The sequence below is a fragment of the Oncorhynchus masou genome, chromosome 2 (assembly GCF_036934945.1).
Source record: "Oncorhynchus masou masou isolate Uvic2021 chromosome 2, UVic_Omas_1.1, whole genome shotgun sequence".
NCBI lineage: Eukaryota > Metazoa > Chordata > Actinopteri > Salmoniformes > Salmonidae > Oncorhynchus > Oncorhynchus masou.
The window spans coordinates 7857425-7872798 of NC_088213.1; the positions used below are offsets into that span (position 1 = coordinate 7857425).

The window sequence follows — 15374 nt, forward strand, 5'->3', positions numbered from 1 at the left end:
CAGTTGGAGGAAAGGGGAGATACCTTGGAGGAAAGTTGGAGATACCTAGTCAAAGGAAAGGGGGGATACCTAGTCAGTTGGAGGAAAGGGGGATACCTAGTCAGTTGGAGGAAAGGGGAGATACCTAGTCAGTTGGAGGAAAGGGGGATACCTAGTCAGTTGGAGGAAAGGGGGATACCTAGTCAGTTGGAGGAAAGGGGGATACCTAGTCAGTTGGAGGAAAGGGGGATACCTAGTCAGTTGGAGGAAAGGGGAGATACCTAGTCAGTTGGAGGAAAGGGGGATACCTAGTCAGTTGGAAAGGAATACCTAGTCAGTTGGAGGAAAGGGGGATACCTAGTCAGTTGGAGGAAAGGGGGATACCTAGATACCTAGTCAGTTGGAGGAAAGAGGGGATACCTAGTCAGTTGGAGGAAAGGGGAGATACCTAGTCAGTTGGAGGAAAGGGGGGGATACCTAGTCAGTTGGAGGAAAGGGGGGATACCTAGTCAGTTGGAGGAAAGGGGAGATACCTAGTCAGTTGGAGGAAAGGGGAGATACCTAGTCAGTTGGAGGAAAGGGGGGATACCTAGTCAGTTGGAGGAAAGGGGGATACCTAGTCAGTTGGAGGAAAGGGAGATACCTAGTCAGTTGGAGGAAAGGGGGATACCTAGTCAGTTGGGAAAAGGGGGATACCTAGTCAGTTGGAGGAAAGGGGAGATACCTAGTCAGTTGGGGAAAGGGGGGGATACCTAGTCAGTTGGGAAAAGGGGGGATACCTAGTCAGTTGGAGGAAAGGGGGGATACCTAGTCAGTTGGAGGAAAGGGGAGATACCTAGTCAGTTGGGGAAAGGGGGGGATACCTAGTCAGTTGGGAAAAGGGGGGATACCTAGTCAGTTGGAGGAAAGGGGGGGATACCTAGTCAGTTGGAGGAAAGGGGAGATACCTAGTCAGTTGGAGGAAAGGGGGGATACCTAGTCAGTTGGAGGAAAGGGGAGATACCTAGTCAGTTGGAGGAAAGGGGGGATACCTAGTCAGTTGGGGAAAGGGGGGGATACCTAGTCAGTTGGGAAAAGGGGGGATACCTAGTCAGTTGGAGGAAAGGGGAGATACCTAGTCAGTTGGAGGAAGGGGGAGATACCTAGTCAGTTGGAGGAAAGGGGGGATACCTAGTCAGTTGGAGGAAAGGGGGGATACCTAGTCAGTTGGAGGAAGGGGGAGATACCTAGTCAGTTGGAGGAAAGGGGGGATACCTAGTCAGTTGGAGGAAAGGGGGATACCTAGTCAGTTGGGAAAAGGGGGAGATACCTAGTCAGTTGGAGGAAAGGGGGGATACCTAGTCAGTTGGAGGAAAGGGGGATACCTAGTCAGTTGGAGGAAAGGGAGATACCTAGTCAGTTGGAGGAAAGGGGGAGATACCTAGTCAGTTGGAGGAAAGGGGGGATACCTAGTCAGTTGGAGGAAAGGGGGGATACCTAGTCAGTTGGAGGAAAGGGGGATACCTAGTCAGTTGGAGGAAAGGGGGGATACCTAGTCAGTTGGGAAAAGGGGGGATACCTAGTCAGTTGGAGGAAAGGGAGATACCTAGTCAGTTGGAGGAAAGTGGGAGATACCTAGTCAGTTGGAGGAAAGGGGGATACCTAGTCAGTTGGGAAAAGGGGGATACCTAGTCAGTTGGAGGAAAGGGGGATACCTAGTCAGTTGGAGGAAAGGGGGATACCTAGTCAGTTGGAGGAAAGGGGAGATACCTAGTCAGTTGGAGGAAAGGGGGATACCTAGTCAGTTGGGAAAAGGGGGATACCTAGTCAGTTGGAGGAAAGGGGGATACCTAGTCAGTTGGGAAAAGGGGGATACCTAGTCAGTTGGAGGAAAGGGAGATACCTAGTCAGTTGGGAAAAGGGGGGATACCTAGTCAGTTGGAGGAAAGGGAGATACCTAGTCAGTTGGAGGAAAGGGGGAGATACCTAGTCAGTTGGAGGAAAGGGGGGGGATACCTAGTCAGTTGGAGGAAAGGGGGATACCTAGTCAGTTGGAGGAAAGGGGGATACCTAGTCAGTTGGAGGAAAGGGGGGGGGGATACCTAGTCAGTTGGGAAAAGGGGGATACCTAGTCAGTTGGAGGAAAGGGAGATACCTAGTCAGTTGGAGGAAAGTGGGAGATACCTAGTCAGTTGGAGGAAAGGGGGGATACCTAGTCAGTTGGGAAAAGGGGGGATACCTAGTCAGTTGGAGGAAAGGGGGGATACCTAGTCAGTTGGAGGAAAGGGGGGATACCTAGTCAGTTGGAGGAAAGGGGAGATACCTAGTCAGTTGGGAAAAGGGGGGATACCTAGTCAGTTGGAGGAAAGGGGAGATACCTAGTCAGTTGGGAAAAGGGGGGATACCTAGTCAGTTGGAGGAAAGGGGGGATACCTAGTCAGTTGGAGGAAAGGGGGGATACCTAGTCAGTTGGAGGAAAGGGGAGATACCTAGTCAGTTGGAGGAAAGGGGAGATACCTAGTCAGTTGGAGGAAGGGGGAGATACCTAGTCAGTTGGAGGAAAGGGGAGATACCTAGTCAGTTGGAGGAAAGGGGGATACCTAGTCAGTTGGGAAAAGGGGGATACCTAGTCAGTTGGAGGAAAGGGGGATACCTAGTCAGTTGGAGGAAAGGGGGATACCTAGTCAGTTGGAGGAAAGGGGGATACCTAGTCAGTTGGGAAAAGGGGGATACCTAGTCAGTTGGAGGAAAGGGGGATACCTAGTCAGTTGGAGGAAAGGGGGATACCTAGTCAGTTGGAGGAAGGGGGAGATACCTAGTCAGTTGGAGGAAGGGGGATACCTAGTCAGTTGGAGGAAAGGGGGATACCTAGTCAGTTGGAGGAAGGGGGAGATACCTAGTCAGTTGGAGGAAGGGGGAGATACCTAGTCAGTTGGAGGAAAGGGGGATACCTAGTCAGTTGGAGGAAAGGGGAGATACCTAGTCAGTTGGGAAAAGGGGGAGATACCTAGTCAGTTGGAGGAAAGGGGGATACCTAGTCAGTTGGAGGAAGGGGGAGATACCTAGTCAGTTGGAGGAAGGGGGATACCTAGTCAGTTGGAGGAAAGGGGGATACCTAGTCAGTTGGAGGAAAGGGGGATACCTAGTCAGTTGGAGGAAAGGGGGATACCTAGTCAGTTGGAGGAAAGGGGGATACCTAGTCAGTTGGAGGAAAGAGGGGATACCTAGTCAGTTGGAGGAAGGGGGAGATACCTAGTCAGTTGGGAAAAGGGGGAGATACCTAGTCAGTTGGAGGAAAGGGGGATACCTAGTCAGTTGGAGGAAGGGGGGATACCTAGTCAGTTGGAGGAAGGGGGAGATACCTAGTCAGTTGGAGGAAAGGGGGGATACCTAGTCAGTTGGAGGAAGGGGGAGATACCTAGTCAGTTGGGAAAAGGGGGAGATACCTAGTCAGTTGGAGGAAAGGGGGAGATACCTAGTCAGTTGGAGGAAAGGGGGGATACCTAGTCAGTTGGAGGAAGGGGGAGATACCTAGTCAGTTGGAGGAAAGGGGGGATACCTAGTCAGTTGGGAAAAGGGGGAGATACCTAGTCAGTTGGGAAACGGAAAGCATTCAACCTCAATGGGTCTTCCGCAATTAACCCAACCTCTCAATCAGAGAGGTGAGGGAATATCGACGTCATCAGCACCCTGGGAACAGTTGTTGTTGGGGGTTAACTGCATTGCTCAATGGCAGAACGGCAGATTGTTCCATGTTGCCGTCTCGGCATTCAAACCAGCGACCTTTTGGTTACTGGCCCATTGAGATGAACTGCTAGGCTACCTTCATAATGGCTGCTGTCGTTACTGCTAGGCTACCTTCATAATGGCTGCTGTCGTTACTGCTAGGCTTCCTTCATAATGGCTGCTGTCGTTACTGCTAGGCTACCTTCATAATGGCTGCTGTCGTTACTGCTAGGCTACCTTCATAATGGCTGCTGTCGTTACTGCTAGGCTACCTTCATAATGGCTGCTGTCGTTACTGCTAGCTAGCATGACGACGAAAAGGGCAGTTATCGGGAAAAACGAGCAGTATTTCAATCTTCTCGATGGAGCAGCGTGGAACCTGTGGATAAAGATACAGTTTGGGACAGATCCCATCTCTGCGTTGAGATACGTTGTCTCGCCCATATCTCTCACATATCTCTCGCCCATATCGCTCGCCCATATCGCTCGCCCATACCGCTCGCCCATACCGCTCGCCCATACCGCTCGCCCATACCGCTCGCCCATACCGCTCGCCCATACCGCTCGCCCATATCCCTCGCCCATATCCCTCTCCGAGTCCACAGTTAATGGAAACATGATTGTGCGCCCGACTCCTGAGCAGCTCAGTGTAAACACGCCGTTACGGTTTGGTATCTTCTAGCAGACTGCCAAGCTCTCTCTCTAAACCTCGCCAGCTTGGTATCCAGGGGGTGTTCCTCAGAAAGACACACACCACAGACAGGAACACAAACACACAGGCAGGAAGCAGCACACACACACCTCAGTAGATAAAAGCATTCCATAAATACCTGATAATGTATTCACAGTAGGCTGTAAGATATAGGTCCATTAGGCTGGCCACTATCACACACACACACGCCCAATACTCCCTAATAGTTTCTGTCTTAGCAAAATAATGGGAGCAATAGGATATAACGTTTATGTTCTTTCACCCTGGTCCCGTCTTTAAATGGACCAAGTGATCAGTTGCTCATCCACAGATTGAGATATTTTGGCTCAAACACATTAAGGAAATAAATTCCACAAAGGAACTTTTAACACGGCGCACCTGTGAATTGAAATGCATTCCAGGTGACTACCTCGAAGCTGGTTGAGAGAATGCCAAGATTGTGCAAAGCTGTCATCAAGGCAAAGGGTGGCTATCTGAAGAATCTCAAATCTCAAATATATTTTAATTACCACACCTTTTTGGTTACTACATGATTCCATGTGTTATTTCATAGTGATGATGTCTTCACTATTATTCTATAAGGTAGAAAATAGTCAACATAAAGACAATCCCTTGAATGAGTCGGTGTTAGTCAAAGGTTTTGCAGCTCTACAATGTTTTAATGTCGATTCTTGTATCTCACCACATTAGTTATTAACACAATGATTTAGCAATCAGTAGTGTTGTGACAAGGTAGTGGTGGTATACAATAGATAGCCCTATTTGGTAAAAGACCAAGTCCATATCAGAGCAAGAACAGCTCAAATAAGCAAAGAGAAATGACAGTCCATCATCACTTTAAGACATGAAGGTCAGTCAATACGGAACATTTCAAGAACTTTTCAAGTTTCTTCAAGTGCAGTCGCAAAAACCATCACACGCAACTGCCGTATGTTCCAATACGATAGCGACCAATGACATTAAGTGGCCACTGCCACACCTGCCAATCAGTCAAACCCATTAAAAACCGCAGATAGCGTTATCGTATTAAAAACAGGGTATAAACCAATAACCAAACAGGTAGTGCGTCAGACATCAACACCGGTTGTTTTGATAGAGATGAAATACATCAACTAGGCCGCTATTCATTTCAGTGAAAGCAGAAACACTGCGTTTATAACAGACAAGAGTCCATTCATAAGTGAACGGTTTGTAACACATTAATCGTTATGAACGTCCCCTGCGTAACCGCGCTATCATCTCTATCATAAAAACTTAAAATCACTCACCTTTTTAAAATATCCATTCTGACCCGCTCGGTCCTTGATTCCGTTGGTAAGTATTGTATCCGTCATTGTGAACTTTTAAAACGCAGCCAAAAGCTTCGAAGGAAAACGGGAATATCGTTGTGAGCCTGTTATTCAACAGGTGCCGCTTTCCCCAGCTATTACAATCAGCCACTGGTTCGGTCGCTCGTCTATTCGTTATGTGACATCACTCTACCAGACAGTCGCTATTCTCCGCGCAGCTAAACTAGAAACCCCACCCCGAGAGTGTGACGGCAGCGCAGACAAAACGGTAAAGTTATCAGTATCTTTAGTTGCAGTGTGTTGCTTTTGTAGGTAGGCGGGGCTCCAATCGCTCCTCTTGAGTATTTGCATAAGAGGCGTCGCCCTCTGCCCAGGAGCCTGCTTCATGGTTGTACGCGGAAGGATCCTTTGCCTTTAGAGAATGTTTTATGATACAGAAGTATGCAAGAAAACACATTCCATATGTTTGGCTTAGCCTACTTTTCTTTTATTACTTTTCTTCTTGTTTCTCTCACCTACATAGAGAACAGCAACTTATAGCTGCAAGCAGCAATGAACGGGGTCCACAGGATGACAAAGATCAGAGTGGATTTACAGTGGTTTGAATACCAAACCTAACATGCTTCCTCATGGTAATGTTTTTGATGACTCTAAAACGTTTCAAGCTGATAGGCTATTGTGAAGTGGATTTACAAAGGATTTAAAGGATGCAATATGCAATAATCGCTCCTCCATTTCCTGGTTGCTAAAATTTGAATAGTTATTTCAGTTTATGTGACAAAACAAGCACTCAGAGTGTAGTCCTAATAAGAGCATGTCTATTCTGGGCTCTGGTTTTAATAATTAAACAGTGTAACACTAAGGTAATGCTCAGTCTTGAAACTGTTTCTGTACTTGTTGTTGTTTAAGTTTGTCAGAGTTGAGAACCCTGACTCACATAGGTATGTGGTGCCAAACTGGACCAGAACATCTACTGCTTTCTCAGTCAGGCAGGAGACCACTTCCTGTTGTAGATGAACAGCCCAGAACCGGTTCTCAGTCAGGCAGGAGACCATTTCCTGTTGTAGATGAAAAACCCAGAAACTGTATGAGTGGGTTCTGTCAGGCAGGAGACCACTTCCTGCTGTAGATGAACAACCCAGAAACTGTATGAGTGGGTTCTCAGTCAGGCAGGAGACCACTTCCTGTTGTAGATGAACAACCCAGAAACTGTATGAGTGGGTTCTCAGTCAGGCAGGAGACCACTTCCTGTTGTAGATGAACAACCCAGAAACTGTATGAGTGGTTTCTCAGTCAGGCAGGAGACCACTTCCTGTTGTAGATGAACAACCCAGAACTGTGTGAGTGTGTTTGCCTCAAAAAGCATCTTGCTTCAATCAGTTTATTCCATAATTATTGTATTTTACAGCAACAGATCCAACCTAGACTAGTTTTCAACAATCATTTCTACAGTCATGTGTCATCTTCATCTGTACTGTTACTATGGGTTGTACTATCAGTAGCTAGCTGGCTTTGGCTAATGTTAGCTATTAGCTGTGTACAAGGCCAGGGGATTGTTTGAAAGAGAAACTCACATCTACTACTATGAGAGTTAGTTAGTTACTCCCTTATTTCTGCTGATCATCACCTGTTATAAAATGACAACAAAGCCTCTCTCGTAGACTGACTGGTCCACAGTCGAACCACTGTTTCCTGTAGCATCCTGTTCTGACAGAACTCTCTGGGTTTACCATCATGCTGTGGATGTTTGGTCAGGACTGGTCTTTTAATTAATTTGTTCGTTATGCGAGTCTCATTGCTAAACACTTCCACACACAAAACACATTGTGGGCGCTCCTCGTTATAAGTTTGTATGAAAGAGAGAGAGAAACTCATCGCTGTAAATGCGTTTCATGATTATTGAGCTCAGTCAGAGCTTGTGGCTAGAATGAGTCGATTTGATGACAGTGGTGAGTGGTGGTGAGTGGGAATAACAAGTCAGTGACTGACAGTGGTGAGTGGGAATAACAAGTCAGTGACTGACAGTGGTGAGTGGGAATAACAAGTCAGTGACTGACAGAGGTGAGTGGGAATAACAAGTCAGTGACTGACAGCGGTGAGTGGTGGTGAGTGGGAATAACAAGTCAGTGACTGACAGAGGTGAGTGGTGGTGAGTGGGAATAACAAGTCAGTGACTGACAGTGGTGAGTGGGAATAACAAGTCAGTGACTGACAGTGGTGAGTGGGAATAACAAGTCAGTGACTGACAGAGGTGAGTGGGAATAACAAGTCAGTGACTGACAGCGGTGAGTGGTGGTGAGTGGGAATAACAAGTCAGTGACTGACAGCGGTGAGTGGGAATAACAAGTCAGTGACTGACAGAGGTGAGTGGGAATAACAAGTCAGTGACTGACAGAGGTGAGTGGGAATAACAAGTCAGTGACTGACAGTGGTGAGTGGGAATAACAAGTCAGTGACTGACAGTGGTGAGTGGGAATAACAAGTCAGTGACTGACAGAGGTGAGTGGTGGTGAGTGGGAATAACAAGTCAGTGACTGACAGAGGTGAGTGGTGGTGAGTGGGAATAACAAGTCAGTGACTGACAGCGGTGAGTGGGAATAACAAGTCAGTGACTGACAGAGGTGAGTGGGAATAACAAGTCAGTGACTGACAGAGGTGAGTGGGAATAACAAGTCAGTGACTGACAGAGGTGAGTGGTGGTGAGTGGGAATAACAAGTCAGTGACTGACAGCGGTGAGTGGTGGTGAGTGGGAATAACAAGTCAGTGACTGACAGTGGTGAGTGGGAATAACAAGTCAGTGACTGACAGAGGTGAGTGGGAATAACAAGTCAGTGACTGACAGAGGTGAGTGGTGGTGAGTGGGAATAACAAGTCAGTGACTGACAGCGGTGAGTGGTGGTGAGTGGGAATAACAAGTCAGTGACTGACAGAGGTGAGTGGGAATAACAAGTCAGTGACTGACAGCGGTGAGTGGTGGTGAGTGGGAATAACAAGTCAGTGACTGACAGAGGTGAGTGGTGGTGAGTGGGAATAACAAGTCAGTGACTGACAGCGGTGAGTGGGAATAACAAGTCAGTGACTGACAGAGGTGAGTGGGAATAACAAGTCAGTGACTGACAGTGGTGAGTGGGAATAACAAGTCAGTGACTGACAGAGGTGAGTGGTGGTGAGTGGGAATAACAAGTCAGTGACTGACAGCGGTGAGTGGGAATAACAAGTCAGTGACTGACAGTGGTGAGTGGGAATAACAAGTCAGTGACTGACAGTGGTGAGTGGGAATAACAAGTCAGTGACTGACAGTGGTGAGTGGTGGTGAGTGGGAATAACAAGTCAGTGACTGACAGTGGTGAGTGGGAATAACAAGTCAGTGACTGACAGAGGTGAGTGGGAATAACAAGTCAGTGACTGACAGTGGTGAGTGGGAATAACAAGTCAGTGACTGACAGTGGTGAGTGGGAATAACAAGTCAGTGACTGACAGAGGTGAGTGGTGGTGAGTGGGAATAACAAGTCAGTGACTGACAGTGGTGAGTGGGAATAACAAGTCAGTGACTGACAGTGGTGAGTGGTGGTGAGTGGGAATAACAAGTCAGTGACTGACAGTGGTGAGTGGTGGTGAGTGGGAATAACAAGTCAGTGACTGACAGTGGTGAGTGGGAATAACAAGTCAGTGACTGACAGAGGTGAGTGGGAATAACAAGTCAGTGACTGACAGTGGTGAGTGGGAATAACAAGTCAGTGACTGACAGTGGTGAGTGGGAATAACAAGTCAGTGACTGACAGAGGTGAGTGGGAATAACAAGTCAGTGACTGACAGTGGTGAGTGGTGGTGAGTAGGAATAACAAGTCAGTGACTGACAATGGTGAGTGGTGGTGAGTGGGAATAACAAGTCAGTGACTGACAGTGGTGAGTGGGAATAACAAGTCAGTGACTGACAGTGGTGAGTGGTGGTGAGTGGGAATAACAAGTCAGTGACTGACAGTGGTGAGTGGGAATAACAAGTCAGTGACTGACAGAGGTGAGTGGTGGTGAGTGGGAATAACAAGTCAGTGACTGACAGTGGTGAGTGGGAATAACAAGTCAGTGACTGACAGTGGTGAGTGGTGGTGAGTGGGAATAACAAGTCAGTGACTGACAGTGGTGAGTGGTGGTGAGTGGGAATAACAAGTCAGTGACTGACAGTGGTGAGTGGGAATAACAAGTCAGTGACTGACAGAGGTGAGTGGGAATAACAAGTCAGTGACTGACAGTGGTGAGTGGGAATAACAAGTCAGTGACTGACAGTGGTGAGTGGGAATAACAAGTCAGTGACTTACAGCGGTGAGTGGGAATAACAAGTCAGTGACTGACAGTGGTGAGTGGGAATAACAGGTCAGTGACTGACAGTGGTGAGTGGTGGTGAGTGGAACAAGTCAGTGACTGACAGTGGTGAGTGGGAATAACAAGTCAGTGACTGACAGCGGTGAGTGGGAATAACAAGTCAGTGACTGACAGCGGTGAGTGGGAATAACAAGTCAGTGACTGACAGTGGTGAGTGGGAATAACAAGTCAGTGACTGACAGTGGTGAGTGGTGGTGAGTGGGAATAACAAGTCAGTGACTGACAGTGGTGAGTGGGAATAACAAGTCAGTGACTGACAGTGGTGAGTGGTGGTGAGTGGGAATAACAAGTCAGTGACTGACAGTGGTGAGTGGTGGTGAGTGGGAATAACAAGTCAGTGACTGACAGTGGTGAGTGGTGGTGAGTGGAACAAGTCAGTGACTGACAGTGGTGAGTGGTGGTGAGTGGAACAAGTCAGTGACTGACAGTGGTGAGTGGGAATAACAAGTCAGTGACTGACAGCGGTGAGTGGGAATAACAAGTCAGTGACTGACAGTGGTGAGTGGTGGTGAGTGGGAATAACAAGTCAGTGACTGACAGAGGTGAGTGGTGGTGAGTGGGAATAACAAGTCAGTGACTGACAGTGGTGAGTGGGAATAACAAGTCAGTGACTGACAGTGGTGAGTGGGAATAACAAGTCAGTGACTGACAGTGGTGAGTGGGAATAACAAGTCAGTGACTGACAGCGGTGAGTGGGAATAACAAGTCAGTGACTGACAGCGGTGAGTGGGAATAACAAGTCAGTGACTGACAGCGGTGAGTGGGAATAACAAGTCAGTGACTGACAGTGGTGAGTGGTGGTGAGTGGAACAAGTCAGTGACTGACAGTGGTGAGTGGGAATAACAAGTCAGTGACTGACAGCGGTGAGTGGGAATAACAAGTCAGTGACTGACAGTGGTGAGTGGTGGTGAGTGGGAATAACAAGTCAGTGACTGACAGAGGTGAGTGGTGGTGAGTGGGAATAACAAGTCAGTGACTGACAGTGGTGAGTGGGAATAACAAGTCAGTGACTGACAGTGGTGAGTGGGAATAACAAGTCAGTGACTGACAGCGGTGAGTGGGAATAACAAGTCAGTGACTGACAGTGGTGAGTGGGAATAACAAGTCAGTGACTGACAGTGGTGAGTGGTGGTGAGTGGGAATAACAAGTCAGTGACTGACAGCGGTGAGTGGGAATAACAAGTCAGTGACTGACAGAGGTGAGTGGGAATAACAAGTCAGTGACTGACAGTGGTGAGTGGGAATAACAAGTCAGTGACTGACAGCGGTGAGTGGGAATAACAAGTCAGTGACTGACAGTGGTGAGTGGGAATAACAAGTCAGTGACTGACAGTGGTGAGTGGGAATAACAAGTCAGTGACTGACAGTGGTGAGTGGGAATAACAAGTCAGTGACTGACAGTGGTGAGTGGGAATAACAAGTCAGTGACTGACAGTGGTGAGTGGGAATAACAAGTCAGTGACTGACAGTGGTGAGTGGTGGTGAGTGGGAATAACAAGTCAGTGACTGACAGTGGTGAGTGGGAATAACAAGTCAGTGACTGACAGTGGTGAGTGGTGGTGAGTGGGAATAACAAGTCAGTGACTGACAGTGGTGAGTGGGAATAACAAGTCAGTGACTGACAGAGGTGAGTGGGAATAACAAGTCAGTGACTGACAGAGGTGAGTGGTGGTGAGTGGGAATAACAAGTCAGTGACTGACAGTGGTGAGTGGGAATAACAAGTCAGTGACTGACAGTGGTGAGTGGGAATAACAAGTCAGTGACTGACAGCACATCATCTGCTGTTGAACCACAGCGCTGCGTCCTGTGGGAGGCTGAGTCCTGTGGGAGGCTGAGTCCTGTGGGAGGCTGAGTCCTGTGGGAGGCTGAGTGAGCTTCAAGAAAAATGCTGAAAAAACATCCGGTCAACCGGGAAGCACACTGGCATCTCCCTCTACCCCCTTCTCCCTCTCCTTCTCCCTCTCCCTCTCCCCCTCGTCTCCCTCCCTCTCCGTCTCCTCTCGCTCTCCCTCTCCCCTCTCCCTCTCTTTCTCCTCTCTCCTTCTCCCCTCTCCCCTCTCCTTCTCCTCTCTCCCTCTCCCTCTCCTTCTCCCCCTCTCCCTCTCCCTCTCTTTCTCCTCTCTCCTTCTCCCCTCTCCCTCTCCCTCTCCTTCTCCCCTCTACCTCTCCCTCTCCGTCTCCCTCTCCTTCTCCCTTCTCCCTCTACCTCTCCTTCTCCCTTCTCCCTCTACCTCTCCTTCTACCTCTCCTTCTCCCTTCTCCCTCTACCTCTCCTTCTCCCTTCTCCCTCTACCTCTCCCTCCCACGCAGCTGCCAAACTGAGCCTGCTGTTAAAGCTGAAAGCGCACTGAACAAAGAGCGCAGATGCACTTGGCCAAAACAAATTCCACTAATTAATGAAATAATTATAAATGTACACTGACACGTCGCGACCCACCATTAGCCTACTGTCACCAAGGTCTACTAACGGCGTTGGTCAGCCATATTGTGGTTTGTGATATTACTCCTCTCTGTCACAACAAGTGGCAGTATACTGGGGGAACACACACCGATGGCACTTTTGTCCTCACGTTGTGCTGTCCAGGTAATTGGTGTGTCTTTGGTTGCTTAGAAACTGTACGGGGCAAACTTGACATGTTATTTCTAAGCTCTTCAGACACAGTGGTTGTTCTTCAAGGTTGCTGTCGTGGTGATTATGTTGTTGATTGCTGGGAATGATTCCAGCTAGAGGAGGGCCGGCATTTTCAAAACCACCTGGTCCGTCTTTATTTATAGGGACCCTTGAATGAAAGCCTTTTAGAAGTAAAACAATTTGTGCTGTTATCGTCTGAAAACATTAAAATATATTCTGGATTTTTATCCAAATTGGTTCGAAAAGAAAATACTTATTTTTTTAAATGTATTTTTTAACTTCAGATTGAATTGGAATAAAACAAATAAATAAATCATATAGATAGCTCATAGCGGTTGTTAAGATGGGCAGGGAATCGTAAAGGAAACACCCTGGCTACCTGACAATGACAGACATGAAAGACATCTTTCATGTGAACAAGATGACGTCGACAGAGAGGGCTGCCTCGCTTCTAGTCCTTAGGAAACTTTGTAGTAGTTTTTTTAAAATTAACGTATTAATTTCCCTACACTCGCAATAACATCTGCTTACCATGTGTATGTGACCAATAACATCTGCTTACCATGTGTATGTGACCAATAACATCTGCTAACCATGTGTATGTGACCAATAACATCTGCTTACCACGTGTATGTGACCAATAACATCTGTTAACCATGTGACCAATAACATCTGCTTACCATGTGTATTTGACCAATAACATCTGCTTACCATGTGTATGTGACCAATAACATCTGTTAACCATGTGTATGTGACCAATAACATCTGCTAACCATGTGTATGTGACCAATAACATCTGCTTACCATGTGTATGTGACCAATAACATCTGCTAACCATGTGTATGTGACCAATAACATCTGCTTACCATGTGTATGTGACCAATAACATCTGCTTACCATGTATGTGACCAATAACATCTGCTAACCATGTGACCAATAACATCTGCTAACCATGTGACCAATAACATCTGCTTACCATGTGTATGTGACCAATAACATCTGCTTACCATGTGACCAATAACATCTGTTAACCATGTGACCAATAACATCTGCTAACCATGTGTATGTGACCAATAACATCTGCTTACCATGTGACCAATAACATCTGTTAACCATGTGACCAATAACATCTGCTTACCATGTGTATTTGACCAATAACATCTGCTTACCATGTGTATGTGACCAATAACATCTGTTAACCATGTGTATGTGACCAATAACATCTGCTAACCATGTGTATGTGACCAATAACATCTGCTTACCATGTGTATGTGACCAATAACATCTGCTAACCATGTGTATGTGACCAATAACATCTGCTTACCATGTGTATTTGACCAATAACATCTGCTTACCATGTGTATGTGACCAATAACATCTGTTAACCATGTGACCAATAACATCTGCTTACCATGTGTATTTGACCAATAACATCTGCTTACCATGTGTATGTGACCAATAACATCTGTTAACCATGTGTATGTGACCAATAACATCTGCTAACCATGTGTATGTGACCAATAACATCTGCTTACCATGTGTATGTGACCAATAACATCTGCTAACCATGTGTATGTGACCAATAACATCTGCTTACCATGTGTATGTGACCAATAACATCTGCTTACCATGTGTATGTGACCAATAACATCTGCTAACCATGTGACCAATAACATCTGCTAACCATGTGACCAATAACATCTGCTTACCATGTGTATGTGACCAATAACATCTGCTTACCATGTGACCAATAACATCTGTTAACCATGTGACCAATAACATCTGCTAACCATGTGTATGTGACCAATAACATCTGCTTACCATGTGACCAATAACATCTGTTAACCATGTGACCAATAACATCTGCTAACCATGTGTATGTGACCAATAAAATCTGCTTACCATGTGTATTTTACCAATAACATCTGCTTACCATGTGTATGTGACCAATAACATCTGCTTACCATGTGTATTTGACCAATAACATCTGCTTACCATGTGTATGTGACCAATAACATCTGTTAACCATGTGTATGTGACCAATAACATCTGCTAACCATGTGACCAATAACATCTGCTTACCATGTGTATTTGACCAATAACATCTGCTTACCATGTGTATGTGACCAATAACATCTGTTAACCATGTGTATGTGACCAATAACATCTGCTTACCATGTGTATGTGACCAATAACATCTGCTAACCATGTGTATGTGACCAATAACATCTGCTTACCATGTGTATTTTACCAATAACATCTGCTTACCATGTTTATGTGACCAATAACATCTGTTAACCATGTGACCAATAACATCTGCTTACCATGTGTATTTGACCAATAACATCTGCTTACCATGTGTATGTGACCAATAACATCTGTTAACCATGTGTATGTGACCAATAACATCTGCTAACCATGTGTATGTGACCAATAACATCTGCTTACCATGTGTATGTGACCAATAACATCTGCTAACCATGTGTATGTGACCAATAACATCTGCTTACCATGTGTATGTGACCAATAACATCTGCTTACCATGTGTATGTGACCAATAACATCTGCTAACCATGTGACCAATAACATCTGCTAACCATGTGACCAATAACATCTGCTAACCATGTGGTAGTGGGGTGGAGGAGTGGAGGAGGGGTGGAGGAGTGGAGGGGTG

The 15374-nt window shown here is 46.5% G+C and overlaps 1 protein-coding gene across 5 annotated transcripts in view; it reads right to left on the minus strand.

The window, feature by feature from the left end:
- Nucleotides 1–5930, minus strand: part of LOC135554798 (rhophilin-2-like) — a 91925-nt gene extending 85995 nt beyond the window's left edge. For all 5 annotated transcript variants that reach the window (XM_064987269.1, XM_064987262.1, XM_064987254.1 and 2 more), the window contains exon 1: nucleotides 5665–5930. In XM_064987269.1, the coding sequence (XP_064843341.1) occupies nucleotides 5665–5730 (66 nt within the window). In that variant the 5' untranslated portion in view covers nucleotides 5731–5930. The remainder of the gene's footprint in view (nucleotides 1–5664) is intronic.
- Nucleotides 5931–15374: the final 9444 nt, after the last annotated feature.